Below are 27,861 nucleotides of genomic sequence, written 5' to 3'. Positions count from 1 at the left end.
ACAGTCTAGTTGCCATTAGTATTAGTATTCGCATCACTCCATTGCCTAGATAACTGTTGGCAGACCAAACCCCAGTCACCTGTAGCTCTTCTTGTGTCTGAGATGTCATTCAGAATACAGGTTAGCACAGGAGTATCAAAACTAGTGTGAGACTATTCTCCCCTGCTCAAGATGAAGTGTTTAAATGCTCTTCAAAGCCATTCAGATTTAAGATGTCCTCCACCCTTGTTAGTCACTAACAAACTATTAGCATTCTGAGCAGGATTAGAGAACTGCTGCTGTGTTTTAAAATTTGTGCTGATCTGCCATAGCAGTCTTTTCTATAAAATTGTGTGATGGGATCTGAGGAATCAAGTCACTTCAGGGCTTAGTCATTCATGATCATTATTAGAAATACTTGTGCTCTGAAGTCAAGAGAAATTGATAATGTAGCTACTCAGTCACCAGCTATCTGGCAGTCTCTGGGACTAGCTCTTCTTCAATTAAAAAAGGTGGCTGAAAAGCCTTTTAAAATTTTGATCAAAGACATTAATTTTAGTAATTACTACTATATTTAAACTACTATTTGCACTACATTTAAAGACGTGGGGGATGTTTTTCATCCCTTTTAGCCTGTGTTTTGAATTGCGTGTCTCCAAGCCACAATAGGTTTTGCTCTACAGCTCTCATCTAAGGTGAGATTTATTTCCTGTCCAGTCCTCACAATTAGAATCACTTGGAGAACAATGCTAACCCAGAACACTGCAATTCATTCATGGAGAATAGTCATTTGGGAGCTATCCTCATTCCTTCTACTTGCCAGGTGGAATTTAAAAAAAAAGGAAGTACTGAGAACAGATCTGCACTGGAAAAGGAAGAATATAGTACACTGATACTGCTTGAATACTTGGGAACTTGCTTCATTCTTCCTTAATGCAAAGCTTTTCTTTTTATCTAGAATAACTGAAATTACTTGTGCCTGAACTTTCACATATGCATCTGAATATTAATATTCTGTCAGAGTTTGCAAATATGCATCCACAGAACAAAAAATTATTTTAGGAAAAAAACACATTATTGTTTATAGGGTTATTATTGTTTATAGGGTTAGGATGCAACATCAAATGTTGGTACATGCAATCTTTTCTACGCATGTTTTAAACAGTTCAGTGGGGGGAAAAAAACTCTCTCAATCTCTCATCACTCAGAAACAGTAGATTTTAATGTTACAGCAATGAATCAGAATACTGGATTCTTTTTTCCCCAGGGTGTTTTTCTTTTGGATTGTAAGGGGTTGGGACCATTTCTTTTCCTTATCTCTGAGTAAAGATAGCTCATGATGGGAAAATGATACACAAAAATATTTTATCGGACTGATGTAATTTTCAATTACACCTTCCCAGTCATTTCAACAGGACTTTGTTATGGGAAAGCAAATGCCACTTCTAATTCTTTCCGTGTCAGATATTCTAATTGAAAACATAGCAGCATATCCCATTTTACAGAATTTATATCTGAAATGAAGGGTAATTGCCTATGTCACACAGGATCATCTAGAGAAGAAACCTGACAATTCTTTGATCTTTCCCTTTGGTAGAGGTGGCTGAGTGCCCTGGGGATGGTTTGTGGGATCAATAAAGCAGAACACCTAGCTAGGTAGATGTTAGCCTGAAGCTCCTTCTTTTCATTTGTTCAACATTTGTGAACAGAATTGTGAAAAGCAGCTGGTGCTGCTGCAAGCTGCAAGTTAGGCTTAAAAATAATAATAATAAAAAAAAAGCGCTCCGTGACAGCTCTGTTAAAGCAAGGTAACAGAAAAGGAAAGAGCATACTGAATGTGATCAAACATGTAAATAAAAATAATCTAAATACAAAATGCATTTCTGGCTTTGGAAAAAAACAATCTCCTCTATCACTAGAAGAGTGAAGGGTCATACTGGTTACGTTCTGCTCTACAACTTCACTTTTTCTGCTGTACCAGCAGCAGGGGATGAAATGCTGCATTAAGCATATTTTAGATCCAGAATTGTCAACATCTGTCTTAAAACATAAATGGCATAGTTATGAAAGGAGAAGGGCAGGAGATGACTAAGGAATACATTTATGCTGCTCTCTGTGGAGTCGTATCACTCAGGTTCACTTTAATATTAATAGACTCTGTCTCCTGAATTCTCTCAGTAGCGGTGCATTGAGTATTTGCTGTTACAGAACTTTTTGGCCAATATAATTAATTTTTAAAAGAAGTTTTGCAAGTACGATCTACAGACATCTAAAATATACATCAGCTATTTGGAAGAATCTACTACAATATCCTCCAATCAGGAAATAGATATCCCTGAGGCAGTTTTGCTGGATTGATTCACATACTAAACCAATTTTCATCGTGTTGTGCTCATTCAATATATTGAGATATAAGTACCTACATAATAGGTACTAGATAATACCTTCTTCTTGCCCCTCTCTTGGTATGGTCTATCCACATTTATAGAATACAAAGTGATTTCCAGATGTATAAATAATTTTCATGTTTGTATATTTCAGTATTGTCTAAAACATTATTTTGAATTCACAAATTCTATGCAGGCATTATCAACAGTGCTACAAGGTTTGAAAGGTGAGACTTCCGTAAAGGTAGAGTTCATAGCAGGAGGCAATACAATACTGGCTCCATCTTTGCAACAGAAGAAGTAGAAATTAGTTCACATTCTCCTAGACCTTGGTAAGCAAATCACGGTAGCAATTTACCACAGTCAACGTATGTCTAGCAAAAACATAAGCCACATCCATGTATCTTCAAAACATCAGGAGCATAACCTAAACACCATCCACTGTCCTAATATATCAGGTGCAGGCAGCAACACAAGTTCTGCCTATGTTTGAAGCTGGCAGAACATGAGATATCTTCAGCCTTGAAGTGGCCCAGTTGCATTAGCAGGGAAACTGTGTTGTCTATGAGCAGCATGGAGTAAATTAGGAGCTAGCTCACTTAATGCAAACATAGGCACAGGACAGTTTGCATGGGCAATTAGGGGTATTCTATCCAATCATTATTAATTTTTAATTATTTCCTAAAAGTCATTCAGCAAGATGAAGAGAAATCAGGAGTAGGATCTAATTCAGAGGACCTGTCTTAGCATGTTGAATTAGCATTCCTAAACCAGCATGTTGCCTTTCTTCATCATAATTTCACCTTCCCAAAGCAGAGGAAAAACAGTAGAATATATTTCATTCTGATCTATTTTAACTGTCCTTTGATCATCTTTGACAAGTCTTCATAAGACCAAAACTCTTAAATTTTAATGGAAGTTTCCAAAATAAAAGTACAATGTTTCAACCAGTCTACTAGACTAGCTTTACTCTGGTGGCATGTCAAGTGTAAGTGTACACATCACATTTTGTGAATAGTAATGTGCGTAGTTACACTGCAAATGGTGTAACAAAGACAAATGATGAATCAGAAGAAAGAACAAGCTTGTGATATAAATGATAAACTATATGTGTTCAATTCTGTACACACACAGAAGGAGAGGCTAGATGTGAAAAATTTTACCTACCTTAACCTCACAGACCACATGTTAGTTATCTGACAGATGTAAAGATCTGTGCAGTCAAAATGGGTCAAGACAAAATGTGTTTTTAAATAGAAAGCAAACATAGCCATGAATGATCTGAAGTTGAATCTGCAGTCTCGCAACTACATGGTTATGTTGTTCAGGTCATATAAACCACACATTGTTTCCTAGCTATAATTTCAACAGCAGAAGACTCGGACAGTTTGGATGGGAGCCACCACTTAGCCAAATGGATTGCTGCGTATTCCCAGATACTTTATCTACCAACAATGGCCCATATAAGCAGCTGCTCATGGTGGCCATGAAAAGGAGTCTAGATTTTCCCCTGAGACTACTAGGTTCCACCCCCCCCGCCCCCCCTTGCTTCAGATATCCAAGTGAAAGCCATTTGGAAAGCACAGCAAGACCTAGTAATGGAGAACAGAACATGCATGTCAATGGAAATTGTAGCATTTACTGAGTGTTCACCTTCTGACAATAGCCAGTATTTATAAAGTAGGGCTAAGGAATTATTTCTTCTACACCAGGTAGCAATGAAAACACCTTGCTTTCAAGGCCTGACTTTGAAAGCTGTCTTGGCAAAGTATTTAAAATCTCTGAAGAAGTGTGAAAGGAACTGCATGATTTTACATTCGTCCTTGAATGGCACCACAGTTTAAAATACTTAGCGCACAAAGCGTACTGCGATAAACAGTACAGCCAGTAAAACAATGCTGTGCCCTTACCTTCCGGACTAGAGATTGTTCTGTCTTTTAAGCACAGCAGAGTGGTTTGCAGATTGAAACTTTTTATAAGTTTGTTTTTCCTGACTTTAATCATTGAAAAAAAATCAGTATCATCTGTCAATACATTATCACTCAAAACTGTATTTAACTCAATAGTTTGATAAATGGTATTTACAAAATGTGTTTGGCTGTGTTTTCTGTAACTTAAGAGTAGTCTATGTACATTGGCAAGGTATTTTTAGGACTGGAAACATGCTTTATGAGAAACAAAGACTTGCCATTTTGTAGATTTATGACCTTTGTTCTTTTGCTGGATAGAATATAGGCATATTAATCATAATAGCAATTATTTTGATATTTATTCAACTAAATCTTCACAAGACCTTTCTTGCTAAAAATAGAATGAAAAAAATCTGTGGACTAAGAAAGAGATAGCTCTTCACTTCTCGCATCTCAAGCTCAAAGACACTAAAATATTCAGACTACGAATGTGCATAAGGAATGTTTATGTTCCTGCTTGAGATTATCATGATGCAAAATATCTTGCTAAATGTTGTAGCTGATTCATAAAATTACATCAGAATTAATGCCTAGGTGCACTTTCTCTGGATTCCTTCTGGATTCAGAACTAAGATGGGAAAACACTATATGCTGATGGATTGGAAAATCTGAGGAAACTTTATGTATCTGGAGAACTATCACTAATGCTTTAAAAACTTCATCTGGTTCGGACTAGAAAGTTGCACATCCCAAAACAAAAAGAGGAAGCAAATCTGTCCTAAGAAAGACCAGAAAAATCCAGAAGAGAACCAGGAAAACCAGAAGAGACTCAGACGGACAGTCTATCCTTTGAGAACTGCATCAGTATGAGAAATGTCAGTCATGAGTTGAACACATCCCCTGCCCCCAAGACATCTGTTGGCGGTGCTGGATAACCACATGAAGTACACACTGACACAATATGTGAAGACAAAGTTATGTATAAACCAAAACAAAACTGTAAGACCAAAAGGAGGTGAGAAGAAGTAATTAATTTGTCTGTCTGGTGATTGAAGACGACTGTGCACCAGGTCCGTCATTCCTGTGTAGAGCCTTGAATTAACCAACACTGAAATTTTAATATAGCTGCATGAAACTTATGACACAGTCTGAGATTTCAACTCTGGGAGTTGACAAATGGCACTGTAACCATAGAGAACATTATTCTAGCATTCCCCCAACATCAAAGACTTCACAATCCTAAAGGGGTCTGCTATCTGAACAAAGTACCAGCAAATGCAGCAAAATAAAATAAATGAAGTACACATTATTTATCCCTATAATACATTAAGAAAACCCGTGCGCACACACAGAAGCAAAATATATGAGGACACCTCCTCTACAAAGGCAGGGAGAGGTAAATGACGTATAACTGCCCTGTGCTGTGTATTGCTCCCGTAAGAGGAAAAGGTTTACGCAGAAAGCAAAAGGCCAAGCATGTCAACTATGTGCTCATTAGGTGCAGATTCTGGAGTGACGTGAAACAGTGAAATAAGTTAGTAAGAGTTGAGAAAAAACACTAAGCACAAAAGCAGTGCAAGAGATTCATACTGTCTTCAATATGGATCAAAATAGCTGCTGTAAAGTCAGGTAGCTTAACTGAAATTACTTAACTGAATTACACTGATTTAATGCTATGCAAGTGTCGGACAACAGGTCTCACTGGGGTTTGTGTTTTTCAACGTTGTATAAAATCCAAGTTGCAAACAAGTCACACACAAAAAGCTGTAACCACATAGGTAAGTACTTTAAATACATAAATCCTTGTTCATCTTCTTGCACTCTCTCTCTGCTCTCTAGTCCTTCAATTCACAGTATTACAACCTCATACGACTAACACAGTGCTTCTGGGCAGGTCTCAGCCTCGCCAGCATTCAGCAATTCAGCAGTTCACCTTTACCTCACAGGCTCACAAAATGAGAGCTGTTGTGTTGCATCTCACTGAGATTGTGGAAGATTTAAGTTTGGCTTCTTTCTCAACGAGTGCGGATCCAAAACCCACACGGCCAACTTTTCAAATGGGTGCTCTAATCCTGGAATTTTTGGTATTTTAGGGTCATGGAAGGAAGAGTATAGAAATTTTAATTCCCTCTATAGAAGTTTTTCCGCTTTGAGCAAAATACATAAATATTCAGGTCACTTATTCCTAAGAGAGTACCCACAAAGATCTGTGCAGGATTAATTTTTCATCTTTTTTTTTTTAATTCAGCCGTACTTTATATTTCAATACCTATTAGATTTTTCCTTTTTATTTTAGCTGAAACTAAGTGTTAATAGGTTTGGACAAGAAAGCAAATTTGACAGTCAGCAGATTTCACATTAATACTTGTCTTGGAAAAGAAAGGATGTAAAAATGTAATTTACCCCAACCGATGATATCAAATAGAATATTGGTCTGTCAGTCATAGGCAGGCAATCTAAGTAATGCATCTGCCCAGCAAATTTAATAACTTTTATGCTCATATACTTTTCAGAACTATCTTAGACATCTGGCTCCAGGTCACAGAAGGTGTACTTCTCATGAATGCTTCTTAAAGCTACAGCTGACTACACACTATTTAAAAATTGTATGTTTTTATCTGCAAAATATATTTCCATATTTCTTAATGCAGTTGAATTTTCAGAGGAGCAATCTTTTAATGAACTTACTGCTCAACAGCTGTGTGTCTTGGAATCCATAATTAATTCTCAAAATCCAAATCCTACATCAATGACAGAGCTGTGTAATTCCGAATTCCCACAAGTTCAGGATTTAAATTCATAGATCCATAGATTCATATTTCTGGCAAATATGAGTAACTGTGCTTTGAAATACTAACAGCCAAGACATGACATAATCATGAGCTAGACATTAAATCCACCAAGCCAGGCAGTTATGTGGTCATATTCCCAATTATACTTATGTAACATAACTGATAATATCTCATTTTACTTTGTTTAAGAAGAATTGGTCTTACTGATTGTTCTTTGGAATAATTAACCAGAGATATAAGGTATTTGGCAAGTAAGGAAGGAGAAAAATTAGGTGCAGAACAATCAGCATCTTGATTAGGGGCTAATGAAGAAGAATAGCCAAGCAAGCCATCATCACCCATGCTGCAGTAAAGGCATCCATGTCAGAGGTGACGCTGATACCACGGCTTAATGAGATAAGAGAACCAGGAAACGCTTGTGCACTTTAGGGATCCTGATGCGAAGCTCAACAGATGAAACTGAATCCCATCTAACTATCCAAATACTTCACAAACTTCTGTTGTGACTTTAACATGGCTGAATCGCCTCTGCTGAGGTCTGAAAGTAGAAGAGTTATACAGCTACAGATTTGATTAGTGGTTTATTAAAATTAGCAGGTATGAATACTGTCTTAACACTGATATTTGTAAAATAAGAAGCCCAGTTCCTGAGATTATTATAAAAAAAACCAAACACCACAACTACACAGAAAAAGCATACCACAACAAAAACAAACAAAAAGACAAAAAAAAGACAGAAGCAGCTAAACATTTACTTTGGGAATCACAAAATAAACGCATTCATGTCCTTAAAAAAACCTTTCCTTAAGATTTCCATAAAACCAAAAGGCTGCAGCCCCTATAAAAGACACATATTTGTCACTCTAAGCTGCCAACCAACAGCAACAGTCTGTTAAGCAAATGGTCTTGAATTCCCTCCATAAATATATAGTTCTGCTTATAAGCTTGCAAAGACTAATAGTACTTCACATTACAGTGCTGAGTGTCCTGTCTGGCTCCTCCACTCACCTTTGGAAGAAAGAGAGTTACAGCATGAAAAACAGAACACTATTTTAAAGTCAACCTTAACTGAATGGAACAAAGTAATAGTTTTCATGCAGCCCAAGTGATACATGTAAACAAAGTTTGAAGAAATCTGAATTAGATCTAGAAATATACACTCTAAAGCATCACTAATAATAGAAGAAAAACCCCACAGGTTAGGGCAAAGTTACATTTTAATTTCCTTCCTTTGAATACTTGAAGGACTACTGGTTACATTAGAAAGACCAGAATGAATAAAGGAAAATCAAACATCTTCCAAAGGAAAAAATGTGGGCTGTTTAATGATTGAAAATAATTAACTTAGAATTACTGATTTCTGCATCAGTCATTGAGCTTAAACCACCATAACAATCAGGTATTATTTTACAACAATTTTAATGAACACATTGCAACCATGTAATCTGTAATACACAAAGTGCTACCCAACTGATTGTTTTCTATGCTGTACTCCCTCTGCGCGGATGATGTAAGTTGTAGTAAGCAATGCAGTGCAAATAAGATTACTATGAACTGCACATACACACTTGCCTCTTTCAAATGTAAGTAAGTTGGGGTTTTACCCAAATGATAAAAACAAGAGTTGGCAACAGTCACTGGGAATCTGCATCAATGAAGAGAAAAATATTTACAATATGTTTTCTGCCTAAGCAAGTGTTCTGGTGAAATGCAATGCCATAATACTACTTCTAATTTAGTCGTGCGTATTTTAGTGATCAAATTAGATCTGTTTTTGATTGCTGCAACATTAGAAAGTTCAAGAAGTTTTTTTTTTTTCTCCTTTTGCAGCCACAGAAAAACAGTCACCTTCTGACCCAGAAAAGGATGCAATTAACTATGATCATACCAGCCAATTCAGTGAGCCAATTCTTGTGTGTCGTTGAAATGATGATTAAAGGAGCAGCATGAAGCCTTAAAAAAAAAAAAAATTAAAAAAAAAAATCAGATTCCATAGAGTATATCAAGGAGGCATGAAAAGGAAGGAGTTCATGAAAAGTATTGAATCACTGGCTCCTTACATCTGTCTCAGCAGTTCTGGGTTTGAATGGTTCTTTGCTATGTCATATTTACATCTTTTCTAAAAATAACATGCTCTTCACAATGAATTTCCATGCCACATTTTATCTTCTTGTGAAATTAAAATAACATGACAGCATTATGAAAAAGAACAACAACAAAAAAAAATGATTTCATAACCAGAATTAATTGCTGCCCCATCAGGTATCCTAGTGAATCCCCATGCTGATTCAACAAGACAGACATCACTCTAGGAAGGAAGCACTGGTAAACAGCAGGTTACATCTTTTACCCAAAACTAATCAGCAACCACTGAACAGCTACAGGATATTAATTTCATGGGTGGGTGTTGGTATTTCTAGGGCCAATTTTTGGCAAATGAAGGAGGAGATCCTAACTCTCAGGTTCCAGATCTTCACTTCTTTTCTCCCAAGGTTTAAAGTTCATCAGCACAAAATCTGTAGTTTAAATACTGAGTGCCTAGCATTGGCCAAATAAATACACAAAAGCTCATGGTTGTAATGCACATATGCATAGCAAGAAAAGATTTTTTCAAAAGCACAAGTTATGCTACTGGGAATTCAGGGAGAAAAGAAAAAGTCCATTAAATTTAGTCTGCCTACAGATTCTATGCAGCAGAAAAAATGAGAAATTAACAGCTTAGCAAGCATTTGATTTAATACAGACATTACATGGGAATTACCTCAGAAACTTAGTGAGGTTCATCTGGCCTCTATGACTACTGAAGTGATGCAGCAGAGCACAAGCAGGGAGGCTGACCGACCGTCCATCTACACCTACTTGTTCATTTAAGCCAAGCTGAAGCCACAGCTAGCCATCAAACAAGGCATCATCACACATCTCCTGGGAACTCTTTTACAATCTCCAATATCAAATATTTTTTGCTGTCCATGAACGTAATTTTAAATGGAAAGCAATTTCTTATCAGAAATCGACAAATTGGAAATTCTCAAAAGATAATCCTACCACCTGCATTCGCCCTGACAGGAAAACGTCCTTGTTTTCATCACAATTTTTTCCTACCATCTTGCTTTGACCTTTAAAACACAAGTAAACATCCAAAAAGAACACATATCCAAATGGAAGGAAGTAGTTAAAGGCTACTCTATTTCTTACAAAGACGCTTAAAGTTTTGGCTTTTTGTGGTGTCTGGGGATTTTTCTACAAAGGAAAAACTCCCCAAATCTCTTTTCATGCCTCCCAGTGGCACAGCACCCAAAGCCATACAGCTGAAGCGTACCATGCCCACCATTGCACAGCACATCCCATAGTCTTCCATTATTTTACTGTGCAAGTAGACCTGTCTCAGTAACCTGTTTCTCAATATGGGCCCTGGTATAAAATCCTTCATGTTTAAAGTTGTTCTTGCATGAATATCTGCTATCCATTGTCAAAATTAAGGATGGCAGGCTGATATGCTTTTAAAAAAGATTAAATGGATACATTTCTATAAATTAGTATTTGAGACCATGCCTAATTTAGAAAATGTGGATTTTCTATCTCAGTGCTATCCTGAAGTACTTTAAGATCAAATTATCTCCTTCGGTAAATGAGCAAAACTCCACTGAAATAAACTGAAAAATAACCTTACATAAAGTCCAACAAATCCACCACAAATAGAATAATCTGAGAGTGACATAGGAAGATTTGAAATTTTGATACAAGAAATAAGATTAGCAATTCAATACCAGAAAGATATAAATTTCCTGGGCACATCCAGAGAAACTGAGCCATTAGAGTTTCCAGTGAATCAACTGCTGCTATTTTAGTACTTTTTAAGCTATTTTTTAACATCACATTATATTCTCATACACACATAAATATGTATCTGCATCTATATGTAAAGAGTGGTTTTGGTTTAAATGTACACACAAATACATACATACAAATACATGCACAAATACAGATGCACAGGACCAGGAAGTGGATACCTGACACATACAGGATTAAATTTATAGTCTGAAATAGAATAACTATTTTACATTTGAAAGAAAGTAATCACAATAGATCAAAAGACAGCACAGCTTGTAGATGAACCATATGGTTCTGACATTTTAAAAAATATTTCTTTTTAATCCATGCAGACCTTTCCTGAGTTCATGTAGCTATTTGATAAAAATACTACTCAGATCCTTATTCATAAAATAAAATTGAGATAAGACAACACCTTCCAGAACACTTTAAGCAGTACCTGCTTGATTAAACCCTTATAATTCCACTTAAGAAACATTTCCACATCTATTAAACTCTGCATGTTTTAAATTGTTTACAAGGCAGAGATTGTTAAAAAAAAAGAGGAGTAATCCAAGCATTATTGTGGTGCTTGTTTTAAACATTTTCGGTTATAAAAATTATGAAATCAAAATCTGAAGAACAGAAGATTCATTCCATGGGAAGGTTTTTATAGCTAAACTTGACAAACGGGCAAAATTATTGGAACAGATATGGCAAAGAGACTTCGAGGCAGTCTAATGAAAACTATTTTTAAATTATAGCATAGCTTACTTAAGATGAAACTTAAATGACAACTAAACAAAATCAATGCAACTAACTCAAGCTATTATGTCTAAAATTAGTGACAAGTTGATTGATCCATTTAATATTTCCTTCTCCAATAACATCTGCACCCCAAACATGGCTGAACAGTGTTCAAAAGGGAATGTGGGAGAGAAGACTCCAGAACCAAGTCACTTTAAGTGTTTCTGGATAAACAGAAAATTGGCAATTTTGGCCCAGAACAGCACAACTTCTACATTTAAGACTCAGGACGAGGTTGACTGAACACTGAGGGTGAACTATTTCCTGTCACTAGAGTAATACATGGTGAATTGCTGCAGTGATTTTATAGGAAGAGGCCAGTCAACTTTGAGAGTGTTTTGTTCCCACTGCACTGCACAATCAATGCTTTCACAGTTCTAAGGCAAGCAACTCCCTAGCATGGCTGAGATATTCATTAGGAAAAGTGATACATAAGTATTTGAGTTGAACAAATTTGAACATCCTTCCTGAGCCCAAACTTTTTTGCAGGGACAAAAATGTCTGCATTTGAAAACATTCCAGGGTTTCAGGCTGAAAGAGATCCAAAGTAGGTGAGAATCAATTCTTTTTGCTGTCAAGAAAAACATGTTTCATGTGCTTCTACCTCTTTTAGAACAACGTGGTGGGGTCACATTACAGCTGAACAGCTTGTACAGGCAGCTTAGCTCAGGTAGTAACATGACCGACAACTTAGGAATTTTATGCGAGTTTTTTTCCTAGAATAATTCTAACATGAATTTCAATTAAGTATTTTGTTATTGTTATCTTTTTTTTCCTCTTTGAATATCCATATATAATTGGAATTATCATTCCAAATATTATATTTAGTTTCATCAAATTACAACTAGAGGATAATGAGTCTCAGAAGAGGACTATATTCTTTATAAAGTCACAGGCTATCAACCCTCAGTCAAAAAATACTTCACCATATAAAGCTGACACTTTCCTGCTACGCCTCTACTTGATTAAAAAGTACAAAACAACAGCAGTCTAGTTTATTTTAAACCTCTGAATAGCAAAAAATATTTTAAAAATTCACTGTCTGCTCCCACTGAACTTAGCAAATAAACATCTGTATTCAACAACATTCAATGATCCTAAAGAAAATGCAAACACTCCAAACCTTCTCCCTTGAAATCAATGGTGGTCTTGTATGGTGTACCATAATATGATCAATTTGGGGTTCACCAGCCTTTTTCCTCTAAATGCTTATTGACTTTCATGGAAATCTAGTTATTACTGAGAGCCATATCCCTGCCAACTAATCTAGCAGTCTGAGCTTCATAGTCTCTGGAGACCTCTCAGCCCAGGACAGGGGCATTCCAGGTGCAACATTGTCAAGCAACTTTTTAAATTAGTAAGTCAAAAGTGTTTTTATGTCACATATACTTTCATAAAATTGTATGCTATTAAGTACTGTGTGGTGTTTTCAGAGGTAAAGAATATTCTAATACTGAATTTGGATGAATGAGAGCGCTCCTCAAGAGTGATCTCTCTTTTTTGATCCTAAGTGACAAACATCAGTAATTGATAGCATTATTTGCAACGATGAAATCAACATCTCGCCTTCTCTTTCTTTATGACCCATGGAAATTTAATCATTAAATGATTTTTTATTATTTAATCTAAGGATAAAAATCAATAGTGTCTACTCAAGATTTTGAAGTATCAATCTATATTCTTTTTTTTTTACCCACATATACCATTGTTACTTCCTTTTAAGTGGTCTTTCCACTAGGTAATTTTAACACCTTGATACTAAAAGCAAACTTTTCCGCTTGTCTGCATACCACGAATAAATAAGATCAGCACTTTTCCCTTTCTGTTTGGCAAAATTTACACTAGCTTCAGGAGAAGTTTTATATTAATTGTAAAATTTCATCTATGCTTCAAGTTCTCTGGAGCTTGGCTCTGAGCCACCTTGCCCTCGAGATCTGTAGTGCTGGAAAACACTGATTCAGATAATACTAGAGATTCACAAAGCTCCCTGTACAAGTTCAAAGATTGAAGATTTTAATTAGGTTTCATGCTGTCCCCTGTTGCCTGGTGAAGCTGCAACAGATGTCATTGAGAGTTTTGCATGCAAAGGACAGAACACAGCTCTTTTAAACCTTACTATTCAAGATAATCTCTTATATTTCAAATTTTGCTGCCTTTTAGAAATAGGATGTAGTGAAGGAACTACTACAACTTTCTATTCTGAACCCCCAGTTTCGAACATACTGGTTACACTTGCATAAAAATAAGACAAAATGGATCGTCAGAGAACTCCAGTATCTCCCTTATCCCAAAGACCCATACGATCTGATCTTTTAAATGTTTGCAGAAGTTTACCTTAGACACTACCACATTATGTAGCATCAGTATCCAGGAGCACTATTACCAGTAGCAATTTCCTATGAAACGAAATGAAGGCACAGATTCAAAATTACTCTTTCTTTTCTCCATAGATGATATTTTGCCACAAGTGACAATTGAAAAGGACTAAGCTTCAGAGATAAAAAGCCTATTAGACAGATTTGAGACTAGATGAGTAAGAAAAATAAGAATTCAGACCCATTTTGGAATTTTGGACTTAATGAAGGGGGATGTCAGAAATAAGAATTTAACATGTGTCCAAGGCAACATGGGAAAACTGAGTAAAGACATCAGAATGACTTCAGTAAGATTTCAAAAGAGCACAACTACAATTTTCAACATTGCAGTTAATTGAAAAGATGACAGACAAAGAATATTGGGCAAAATCCAAGCAGACAGTTTTCTAAGCATTGTGGCTAAGAACAGGAAGAAGAGAGAGCCTTAATAGATATACATTTAATTTTCAATCTTCTCATTCGTTAAGGATACATTTTACCTAAACATTCTTATTTGAACATCTCCTTCACTTTCTAGTAGTTCATGGCTGTGAATCTTTAAACCCTGGATCTGGATGTAAAGAATGAATGAAGAATCCAAAACCATGGTGGTCCCTAGGAGAGAGGAGTCCAGACACAGCAGGTCCAGTACAGACACTTAACTGATGCTCTGAGTCTGACTATTACTCAGCAGGAGCTGAGAAAATGTGTCCTGTCTTTTGGGTCTACAAGGTCAGAAAAACAAAACTTTTAAAAACAAAAGCTTATTCTAACATTCACTGCAGTTGCTGCAGTATCACTATAAATATATCATACTGACAATCTTGATGCAGTAGGATTTGTTTTCTATATGATCTCATATACTGTGCCCTAAGAGCTGTTTTCAACTGATTAAACTCCATTTCTACCTTTCTTTTATCATATTCATTTAAAAAAACCTCATAGAACAATTTCAAGCAAATTATTTTTAGAACAGGACTAAATTTGACTTCAAAAGAAGGTTTGTTCAATCAAGAAACTATGCTGAATTCAAAGCCCTTCAGCAGAATATGATATCTGAAGCTCATTCACCTTTCCCTGGGCAGTGCCCCTGCTCTGACACTTGTGGATGTTCTCTGAATTGTAGAAGCAATGCAGTATCCAAAGAGGGAACAGGACTTTACCCAATTTTCTTTTCAGGGGGACATGCTTTTATACTTAGGAAAAAAAGATAGTTGTTTTTTGCAGAGTACGGAAAGTGAAGAACTACAACATCCTTCTTTATAGAATAGTATCAGTATACAGTCTCAAAGCCTTAAAATTTCATTTCTGCCTCACTAAAGGAGGTTTCTTGTTTTTTCTTCTCCCACCATAATTCAATGTAATTCGATTGAATTCACCCTGCAGGGCATGAAATTCCCAACAGATCAGGTGAGACTTTAAACTGCTGTGACTTTACCTTTTATTAGCACAGCTGAGCACAGAGAGGTTGGGGAAAATTCTGTTCTAGGATGATTTACTGAATGCTAAAGCTAAAACTGCAATTTACACATGAATAGAACAAAAATATTGTTTACAAGGTAGTTATTTAAAACACATATTACTGAGAGCTAGTCAAATTCATTTTCCACTCCTGGTTTACTTTGTATTGCCTGTACTACCATACATCTTTTATGTAATTCATGTTTTTCGAAGTCCTGCCACAGCCTAAATAGTGAAGAAATATATTGACTGATATAAACCACTGGATCAACTTTACAAATACATGGGATTGTTGTAAATCTGTAAAGATATTGATATACCTTGATGTAGGAATACGCAGAGATATTGTAAAACACTTTGCCCAAAGATAATACAAGCTAGACAGTCATTTCTTATCTAATCACATGTAATTAAATGGTTTAAATAAGAGCAATTTTTTTTTATACATACTTCTAAGTCTAACATGAGGCAACTACAGCATCCATGTGACAAATTTGAATAACGTTTTATTACCTTTCGGTAGAGAATATACACCGTTTATTAACTTTTAGGGAATATTCCTGACTCGTTTATCTCAAGGAAATTGCATATAAGCATATATCAGCTAGTACACTTACCTTTAACTGAAGATGGCTTTTATAGGCGTACCAGTAGGAAATGAATGATAAACTAACAAAATGCACAATGCACATCAATGCAGAAAAGACATTCATTTAAGAAACTAATCCGTCATATATATGTATATTCAGAGTTGTACCCAAAATGATCGGTTCTGAATGCCAAACAGCAACTAAGACCCTCAATTTTTTCTGATCTAAACAAGAGTTAAGACAGCATCCTGCTTTAGCTTCATTTTTAGAGCAGTTTTGGCATTATTTCCCACAAATGACATACGACTAACATGATAGAAGTAAGCTGCTCACTCTGTAACAGGCAATCTCCAAAAGTGAAAATTTTCAAAGTATTTGGTACCTATTCTATTTTACTTTACATTTTTGCCAAGTTTCTTAGCTCCACCAGTGCTTCTGAATTTCCAGACCTCTTGATTTCTTTGCCAATAATAGAAACTTCTCAAAATAACAGTCTATCTGTTTACATGTCAATCCTTTATTAGACTACATTGACACAATCCATGCTGTTACAGCTGGAAGTCTGACAGATTTTTTTCTGGTATTGAAGGAGGCACTTAGAGACCTCTAAAAAAGGCAGAATTTTTAGACTCGTAATCCCTATGTGCTCTATCTGATGTTTTTTTTCCTCCATACCAGGGACTATTTTTGTTGTTAACTGTTTTTTTCCCAATGCCTTGAATAGCCTGAAAACTGCCTTTCTGTACAATGTCCTCTCCTCACAGCTGCTGCATTCAGTTGGAAGGCTGTTGTTGTCTATTCCCATCTCCAAATTGCTAAGTTGAATGGCAGTAGGGCGTGCACTGAAAGAACACAACTAAATAGGGAATTATTTTTGGTCAGGGAAGAGCCTGAGGTTGCAAAAATTCACAATTTGCCAATACAAACTGAGGGTGAATGCGATCCTTGAAAGGACAAAAGCAGCTATAAAAGGAATTCCATTTTCATTATCTGTCTCTATATATTTGTATGCAGACAGAACTTTTAAAAAATACATATAAAATCCTATCGATTGCTTAAATATATAGGATATCCAATCTTACAAACAAGATTTTTAAAAGCATACTGTATATTCAGTGATTGGAGGCAGGACCTAGATAACATAATGTTACCTCAAAATCATACCATTTAAATTCAGTCAAACCTTTGTCAAAATATGAAGTCCTAATTGAAACCCTCAAAAACAATTACTGAAATTCCAGAAAAACTGACATTTGTAGACTCAATTTTTGGGAACTGGCAAACATGGTATAGAAGTTTAATAGAAAGTCATTAGGTAGGTATAGCTATTGCCTCCTTTTCCACACAGTAGCTGATGCACAGAAAGACTAAGCAATGCTCTCAAATTAAGTTATCTCATGGCAAGTTTAGTTGGCTGAGCCAAGAACAGAATGCTGTAGCTTCTGATTTCCAGGGCATGCTAGGACCATATTGCTGCTTTGATCACAAGTACTATTCTGCGTTTCCTCCTAGAATAAGTGCAAAATAAACAGTGCCCACAACCTTTTCCTTCAGCTCTTGGAACATCGTGCAAGTAGACAACATAAAAAAATTGAAATATGTCAAGTAATTTGATTAAATTAGAAATAAACAAAAAGTAGATCACTTGTGCAGACTTTTCCAGTATTTATCTATGTGAGTACGTCTGGATAGGGTAGTAATAAAAGAATGACAGATACATCAAGTGAATGCAAGCACTGTCAAATACTTGCATAAAACTTTTTTTTTTTTTTTTTAAGTTACATGTATTTGCTGCTCTTAAGTATATAGGTGTGCAAAACCCTTGTACCTTGGGAAGGGAGGCATTCAGGTGGTTGCAGGGGCTGGGTAGGAAACAAGCCTTTATCACTTCTCATGTAATTTTGAAAACCTAGAAGACCAAATCTTTATTGCATTTTTTCTACACCTCATTTCCTCTTTGCTGCATATGATATTAAGTCTCTTCCCCTTAGTTATGTCTTTTTTTATTATACTCCTTCTGCAAGATTTAATCTTTTTATTCCCACATCAAGCTTGAAACATTTGTAGAAAGTACTAGAAGGTTCTGTAGTTCCATTTAGAGCATCTAGACATTAATTCACTATTTCCCTAGAGAAAACTGTGGCCTTTTTCCTCTTCTCCTCAGTAAAACCCCCCCCCCCCCTTTTAATTTTATGATCTAAAATAGATGAGTAATACAAATCAGACAGATCTTTTTGAATAATTCCAAGAACATCTGAATGATAGTTAAGTGCTATGTAATCTTGATATATGGAGGAGGAAGGAGAAGCATGTGAGCTAGACTAGAACACACACCACTGAAGGCCTCAGGAAACTGGAAATTTGTTTTATTGGCTTGATCTCTTCTACTTCCCATCTAAACCAATTTCTCTAGTTTAATCATTGCTCTACCTCTAAGGTTAATTATAATTTTTCAATAAGCTGTCTCTTTTTTGCATTTTGAGACGTCTCAATGACAGATGCCCCAAATAACCTTTATACAGAACTCTAGAAACTGTTCACTCAGCGACTCACAAACCTCCATCCAACTTCTCTGCTGTTTTGTAGTCAAAGTACTTCCCTAAAAAGTCAGAAAAAATCAGAACCAGGTGTGGTAGGATAGTGGAGACACATATCAAAAGTACTTCTTAAATATTTATGATCTTATAAGTGTCAATCACTAGGTTCACATTTTTACTTTTATAAGTAAAATTTTATACTTTTATACTTTTTTATATTGAAAAAGTTTATGCTTTATTTTTTAATACTTCTATACTTTTCCCTTGTGTGTTTATATATTCCCTAAGGATTTGCCAAAATATTAAAGAGAAATCATAATCTTTCTCTTCATACAGCATAGAAACTCCAACCAGACCCAAGCTTCATTTAGCACCAGACATTTACAACTTGACTGAAAGAAGCTACACAGCAAATGACTGCAGCCAGCCCTGCAGCCCCAAAGAAAATATATTATTCTGGTTTGTTCTCAAGGGTTTCCTTGGGCTGAGTTCAAGAGGAACTAATGGCAGACTGTTTGCAATTGCTAACAAAGTGCAGTAACAGGTACTGCTGTGGCAGCACAGCAAAACACACATAAACCCAGCACACAGACATTTGATCTCATGAAAGAGTACTATGTATAAATAAGGCAAATAGTAACAAATTCTGAAAGGAACAGTCAAGTAACAAAAAAACATACAATCTGCCTAGAAGCAGTTAAAAAATGCTGTATTAGAAGCCCCTAAAACCTTGAATGACTCCATAAAGCTAAGAAGGCTACATAAGGAACAACTCAGAATTTAGAAAAACTTGAATTTAGAAATTAGAATTTAGAAAAACAGGAAAGGACATTAAAAAAAAAAAAAAGGAAGTTGAACATAAACAGTGAAATAAGAGGGAATTTGACAATGTAAGTAGTTGTGGAGGTATTCAGTATCAAAAAGGGATTTAGAGAAATTAAGACAGCAGGTTCATAAACATACACTACAAGGAATAGGCAGGGATACATCTTCTAACATCTCAAACCCAGCAATTACAGATGCTGTGGGAAATAAGGCTCACGCACTCTGCCCTAAAAGTGGTTGCTATTGTCATTGTCACAGACAAGATACTGAGATTGATGGACCATTGAGCATTTCTTATGTTCTTGTAATTCAAAAGATGGGAGGAGTCACACTACAGTGTGAGTCACACTACACACCGAGAGTGCCATCATCCACATCATGGTGACTCCTGGGGTTCACCACTGGCCTGAATTCATTTGTGATGTACCTTCACTGATCTCAGGTACCCCAGAATTTCACCTGACTTCCTTTTTTTTTTCTTCCCCCTAAGAGGAAGAGAGAAACACAGATGTAAAATGTGTGTGAATTGGTGCATCTGTGGGTATCCAAGCCAACATATCTATGTTTTGAATAGAATGAATGTTGAGCGTTCTCAATTATCCATTCACATTTTAGGTAGTGATGGAGATGTTTAGTCACTCTGCAGACTAACACACACCTGGAAACATAAAATTGTAGATATGCAAAGTAGATGTTTCTCTGAAAGGCCCTGTGATAGGCCAAAAATGCTTGCAACATCAGTACATCCAGTTTACCCAGTCAACTCTTGCAACTTCAGACAGGAGAGCATCATGAAATAAAATCTTGCAGAATCACTCCATCTTTAATTTGAAAAACAAATACTTCTGGTGCCAAAAAGAAAGATTCCTTTCAAAGGAGACTTTCTAAAATGCACTATAAACACACTAAATATTACAGAAGTCTACTGACCTACCTAAGAAAATCATTAACAGTCAGATGGTTTGAATGTTGACTAATGAAGTATTTACTTGTGTGCAAGAAGAGACAGGATTTTTTGCAGCTGGTCAACAGGATTGGACTGATGTGATTTATTAGAATTAACAGGCTCAATTGCAAAGCATGCAATGATCACAGCTGGCAAAAGAAAGCAAGGTGATTTTGACTGTAGATGAAAACAACTAAGAACATGGCTTAAATAAAGTGAGCAACTGAAATAGACAGTATTTCCTTTGTGAGTTAAAAAGTAACATGCCATTTTTTCAAATTGGCCATGTATACACACTCTCATAGACCAAAGACATCAGAGATCACTATTTAAGTAAGTGCTTTAAGGAGATCAAGTTTTCATACACATCAAACTCAGAATAGTTTAGAAGAGCAAAATATAAGAATTGAATAGAACAGATAAAGACAAGAAGCCTGGTTGATAAGAGAACAAGAGATCATCTGAATAAAATATTTTCAAGTGCAAAGTTCTTTGCAAAATGAAGCAGAGGGAAGGAGAAGCTATATCCTCATTTAGACAAGTTGTTCGGGCAGAAAAAGATTAGGAGGAAAAAAATACGATACTGCTCAAATGTTTTAAGTTTCTATTCCAAGAACAAATTTCAAAAGAAATTCAGTTTAATACTAACAAAAATTAAATAAAACATGTTTTATGTTTTATTTGGGATTTTGGGATTAATCTGGGATTAATATTCATGACATATAAAGCTTAAGGAACATTTTATGAATGTGGGTTTTTTTTAATTTTAGCAAGAATCTCAATTCTGAAATTGTATTTCCTTTCTCCTCCTCTCGCTATTTATTTTTAAAGTAAGTAATAACACTGTGATAAAGTTTCACTGTTTCTTATAATCTGCAGAACTGAATTAAGTATTCCTTTCTGAAACACAACTTGTAAATACAGCAAAAGTTATTGAGGTGTACTATGGATCTATGCACCAGCAGCAAGGAGTCAACAGTTGCATTCAATAAAATACTATTTCTAAATGCACACCATCATTTTTCTTTGCTTTTGTGTATAGAGTATTTCACTGGAGCTTTATCTTTCTACTACAACAACATGTGTTTTAAATACGAAGCCAAACCATAATCTCTTTCAGTGTAAAGTCTGAATGGAAATGACAATTAAATGTTCCTCTTACCTCATTTTGGAGGTCACGGATCATTTTGCTCTTCCTTTCCATTTCAGTCTTCAAAAAGTTAATCTACAAGTTTAAAGAAATGAGTATGAGTTGTTGAAATGCACCTAAACATAAGTTTAACCATTATTTTTTTACTCTACTCACAGCTTCAGAAAAAAACCAAACACCAACCCAAAAACTTCTGCTTATATACCAAATTGTTGTAGGCCACATTAGGTATTTGCTAAATCTACAAACATTTATCATGATATTTACCAGGAAACTTATAATCAAGAGAAGAAAATCACTGCACATAAATAGGCTTACTTTACTTTTGCACCAGTAGATACAGTGTTTATTTTTTGCAATGAAGTCCAACGTGATCTTCAGAGAACTAAGGATTTTTAAAACAATATTAACCAATTCAATGATCTAAAAATTTTTTTACCCTCTAAGAACACAACATCTATTATAGCAGGTTTCTACGCAGTTATTTGATTTGAATGCTACACTACTGGTCCTAATGAGATAAATCCCTTGGTTCTGTTCAGACTCACCTATGGAATAAAGTGTACTATATATGAAAGCATTCAAATCTGGTCTTTAGTTCCTATTTAATTCAATGACTTGCCTTGGAAAGTAGAAATTCCAATCTTAGTTTTAAGATTGGATTTAATAAAATACAGTTTAAAAGATTGGTTTTTACAAATCAGTCTAAGTTTCAGGATTGAGCTTTCCTCCTGGTTTATGGAACGTAAGGGGTGAAAGGAGGATGTAATTATTACACCTAGGATTAAAAGAACACATTTCTTTCACTTTCAGTGATGCTCTTGGATACCCTAATTCGCAAAATACTCATCCCTATATACCCAATGCCCTATGCCACGTTCTCTCCCACATTGATACAAAAGTCTACCTATGTTCATGGAAAACTACAGTTGTTCTGCCATTGCAGCAGAGTTGTTAAGAAAAATAAAATCTCTGTAAGAAATCAGATTTACATTATAGAGACATTGACCTTGAGATTAACGTTTTGATGTCATGCAGATAAAAAATGACACTGAATCTGCATGATATGACATCTGTTCTTAGAATCATGTCCACACTCAAGTAGACAGATGTCAGTAATTTGAGAACCATCACCGGACTTGACATCACTCTTACCTGTACCAAAAGAGAAGTTAGAGAACACTATCGTCACTTAAGAGAGAAAAGTACATAGGAGGTCCAAGCCATCTGACATGCATAAATGGAACTTCTTTTGCAAACTCTTCCAAAATTTTGTCTAAGTGGTTTGGTTGTGGAAATACTAACTCCACATCCAGCTACCACTGAGGGTGATATTTTAACAGAAGGTGAACATATTAAGCACTTGCCTAGCAATCACATCCACAAATACTGAAATTTAGTCCATGTATACTTGTATAACAAATATGAAGATTTTACACAAAAAAAATAAAGGTCACAATCAAAATATGAGATCAGGGTTAATGGGGAAAAACATGAACTAACCATTCACATGGTGGGTTTTGTTTGGTTTTTCAGCTGTTCAAAAGATTTGCCAGCTACCATTAAATACTGACAAAAATAATATACTGACCTCTGTTAAAGAGTGTTCTCTTTCTTAGTCCTAACTCTCAAGAGAATATTAATATTCTTTCAAAGCACTTTATTTCTAAATCTGAATATAAATGAAATAAAGAGATATAATACCAAAATGATTATTTGTGTGCTCTCTGTACATAGCTTGTAAGTATCAGCTTGGATCTTTTAAGGGAAAGATATTTAAGACACCACAGTACTGTTGATTTAAGTGGCAATCAATCTTAGTCAAACCAGTAATTTTTGTTAATTACTATTCACATACACATGCATCTGATATCACTGATATGGACACCTTAAATAGTACAAACATACTATTTTAGCTTAACTGAATAGCTAAAAAAATTTTTTATGTTCCTTTCTTTTTTAAAAATAATCCCAATTTTAAAGTCATTCATATTTGCTTTCATATTATAACAGCACTTTTAAATCTCTTCTACCAGATCTCTAACAACTAAAGAACCACTTAGTCATAAAGTACAGCTATAGAGAGCTACATAGGAGTGATTTATATGGCTTGGCTACTGGAGCTAATATAAAGATAACCCTATCTATCCATTTAACTGCATCTATGTCTACAATTTCATGCTTTAAGGCAGATCACTCTGCATCAGACCATTTGCATGATGCTTTTAGTCAATCCCAAGAATAAGGCATAATACTATTTTCCAGAAAAGATATAAAAATTCTACTTTCAGTTACCAGATCCTGATAGCATAATAAACAAGAACAGACACTTATACCCAGCTCTAAATTAAAAGGCACAGAAACTGAAAAAGTGAAACTAAGAAACTTTCTACATCTCTTCCTCCTTTCTACTCACTCTTTGTTCTTGTTTGACATTCACCTCTTTCCACATGTTGGTTGCCTTTAATTACTATCTAGCTGCAATTACGAAAATACATAATGAAAATATATTGTTCTAAGGCTGAACTTTGCAATATCAAGCAAGGACACTGCTTCTGTCTCCTGGAGACAGACATCGAAGGTACTCAGAGCTTTGTGTGTTTCAGAGCTCATTACACTTATTGAAGGCAACAGCTTCCATCCAGCGGCCTTTACTCACAGCAGTTTGTGACCTTGAAATGTTCAAATTAAATTTTCCCCCATTGAAATACAGAATGCTCTAGCAGATGGCAGTGATCTAATTCTAAGAGTCAGACAATAGTTAGTTATACACTACAGAGGAAGGATGGAAGAATACCAATACAACATCATTACCACACAGTCAAAACTCAGCTGTATGCTTATTTGCTTACCTCCAGACTTCTTGTATCTTGCTCAGGACTAAAACATAAGCAATTAAAGATGGGATTGGAATACATTCATTAACACCTAACTGTTTTGGCAATATATGGAACCCTAACATACTCAATACTAATTTTCATGGTCTAATTTTCAAGTTATATTGTAGGAATTTACTCCAAAAGGCAGAGAGAACTGGTTAGGCTAATACCTAAAACATAGAAAATATTCTTTACTTTGGGAAAAAGTGTTCCGTGAAGTGTTAAAATTTTTTAAAAAGGAACACTAAACATATTTTTTCCTAATAGGATTTCTTAGATTAATGTAACTTTTGAGCTGTTAAGTTATATTTTAATTAATAAATCAGATTTTTGTCAAAGAGGCATTTAAGACCTAAACATATTTTTTCCTAATAGGATTTCTTAGATTAATGTAACTTTTGAGCTGTTAAATTAATTTTAATTAATAAATCAGATTTTTTCAAAGAGGCATTTAAGACTTTAGGATCTGTCATAAGGGCTGTTAATAAACAAAATATTTCTGAAGTGAAATGAACATGTGATCTTTTTATCAAGAGCACTGCAGGCATGAGTTTGTGATGGCTCTGAAGATTCTTGTTTGGTGGTGGATATCTCTGAATTAAATTCCCCATATTCTGTTAGTCTTTTGTTACTAAGAAAAGCTCTACTGATTTCAAAATAACCGTATTGTTTATTGTTTATTTTTACAAGTCATACATAATATTTTACTTAATTCTAATTTTTCATAGCAAACACTAGGCAACTGAGAAAAAGAAATTTACACAGACGTACTTTCTCCTTTATTCAGACAGACGGTACTATAACTGTATTGTCAAACAATTCCATCACCATGCCTTTTTAAAAATTGTTAGCATGGTATAAAATACCAATAGGAATAAAACGTAACAGGCAGACTACGCTTACTCTACTTAGCCAAACTATTTTTTCAGTATTTCCCTGTTTCATTCTTTATTTTCTCCCTCAGCCAGAGCTATCCAGTTCTTTTTATAAACTTTAATTGCAATTAAAGTGAAACAACTTTGCAAACCTCAAGGTCACTTCCTAAAAAAATAACTATTTCTTAAGATACACATAGTTAGCATGAAGTATGGTCAAGTGAAATGCTCCTCTTCAAAAAGCTTTAAGAACCTGTTAACCTAATGCAGTGACACAGAGTCACTACTTACCCTATTTATTCAAATTCACTGAAAAAAAACACTTCCAAGTTACACGTGTCATTTGCACTCTGCCTTTTTGTTAACAAAAGTGAAAATTAGTCCATGGTCCCTAACTCTGTTTCTGGAAGAAGTGGTTCCACTTCACATTTAGAGATACAGCTCGACGTTATTAATAGATTTTTTTCACTGCATAACAACGTATTATAAATTGCTTAGATATTTGATATTAAATGCAGACCACACAGCTCTGTCAACCTTCATCAATTGTTAAAGAGGAAACAGGTTATTTGGAATGATCTCTTACACATTTGACATACATCTTGTATAACTAAATCCAGTATGGTGCTTCTGACTTAACATTTATTTATTTAAGGAATGCTTTTGATGTACAAATAATACATAGTTCTAGTGTGAGATAGTCTGTAGAGAATCTCCCTCACAACCCAAGGTTTTCTGGAAGACTGTATTTGACCCTGAGCTTTGCAACATAGGACTACTCTAAAATTTAAACCATCCTTATGATAACTAGTATTCCTCTGCACATTTTACTATCCCAGATAGAGCAGCAGAAACAAGAGGCATAAATTTATTTGAGGTCTGCCATATATTGTCTAGAAAAGACCTGTCCCAAGACAGACTGCTGATGTTCTTCATATGTTAGTGCTACAGATGCAGAAGACAAAGAACCCAGAAAGGGAGTGCTCACTCCTGCTAAGGGCTCCCAGGTCAGTATTCAGTGTGACTAGCACTACAAGGGACAGGAATGTCTTTGCATCTCCTTTTTGTATCCTCAAGCCCAAGTTACTGCTTCTACCCTCAGAAAGTTGTTGCTACCTAGCATCAGCTCCACTGGCTGCTCTCTGAGAGACTGTACCCACCAGCACCTCAGCAGATCCTCAAAACAGCAACTTTTTAGCTGCCTACCATTCTTGGCCTCTCCAGTCTTAAATGGCCCAAAAAAAGAAAAACAAAACAAAAAGGATAAGCATGCACAATAATGTTAACATTGTTTCTGATGAATCATTTGTGAATCATTTCTGCAACTAATAGTGAAGAGTCTTGGCCATACACTGCAGAAGACGTGGATGCAAAGTGTAATGTATCGCTGTGGCATCTCCTTTGCCTTTTGATTTGGTCAGACTCCTTGAATACTTTCCAGGTTACTTTTCATATAATTTGACTTAATTCTTGTAAATTCTTACTTACAGTTTTGCGTTTACCTAATAAAGAACACCTTCAGGCAGGTGTTCCCTGTTGAATATATACAGCCAATTAATATACAGTAAGCATTGCACTATGCCTCCTTGGCAAGTGCAGAAAAGAAATGTGTATTTCCAACCCCCCTCCAGTGTTTTATTCATTTGGCATTGAAAAACATAATTCTATTCTTATTTACTCTGATGAAAATCAAGATTTACTTCACCAAACCCTGTAGAATAAAATGTGCTTAAATTGGATTAGAAACAAGACTCACAATTCATTAAATTAGAATTAAATTCAAGCTCCCATTCTCTAGTTAAGTTCGCCTCATAGTACCTACATCTTCTTTCATAGCATTCATATTGCTTTCAGAAAAACGTGAAACACATGGAGAAACCAGGTGCAAAGTAACCCTGTGTGACAGTAATAATATTTATGTCTATTTCTATTGCAGCTTTTATCTGAGGATCCTGAAGCATTTTTTGAATATTCATTCGGTTTCAATGTATTGGTGAGCTTCATTATGTACATTCTACCCTGAGGCATAAAGAAATAAATGTCACAAACCAAGGACACAGTTCTGCTTTCCTTTAAAATCAATGGAAAATATAACATTCTATTATTGGCAAATTTTAGAATACAGCTCATGATTTCAGTTTCTCTAACCAGCTGACAACACTCCAAGCCAGGTTCTGTAATAAGCTCAGAGGGTTTTTTCCTGATCTCTGCACCAGGAAATATTTTTGCTTACAATTAACAGTAGATTTTGTTTGACTTGTGTACAACTAATCTTGAGCTTGGTCCACACCAGTGCTAGGGTATGGACCGAGTTTACAGAAGGCACTGCTGCTCAAGTTACAAAAAGCACTATATCGCAAACAACAACAGAGCCAATAATCCATTCACTACATCTGAGATTTATTTAGCCTACAGCTGAATTAGTCTTGAACGTAATACAGAGAATAATTTTTTTTTTTTTTTTTTTTAAATTTTGGGATTGTATATCTTGCCTCAGAACAAAACTGTCTTAAAACAAGTGCAGAATATTTTTTTTTTCTGGATATATGCTGCATTGGC

General features: G+C 35.4%; 1 protein-coding gene across 1 annotated transcript in view; it reads right to left on the bottom strand.

The window, feature by feature from the left end:
• LUZP2 (leucine zipper protein 2) overlaps positions 1-27,861 on the bottom strand; it is a gene marked incomplete at its 3' end in the record, with an annotated part of 130,807 nt that overhangs the window by 10,762 nt on the left and 92,184 nt on the right. The window contains exon 5 of the mRNA XM_009706957.1: positions 21,561-21,623. Within this exon, the coding sequence (XP_009705259.1) occupies positions 21,561-21,623 (63 nt within the window). The remainder of the gene's footprint in view (positions 1-21,560; positions 21,624-27,861) is intronic.

This window comes from Cariama cristata, unplaced genomic scaffold, assembly GCF_000690535.1.
Source record: "Cariama cristata isolate BGI_N322 unplaced genomic scaffold, ASM69053v1 scaffold5549, whole genome shotgun sequence".
Lineage (NCBI taxonomy): Eukaryota > Metazoa > Chordata > Aves > Cariamiformes > Cariamidae > Cariama > Cariama cristata.
This window is presented reverse-complemented; position numbering and strand designations above follow the sequence as displayed.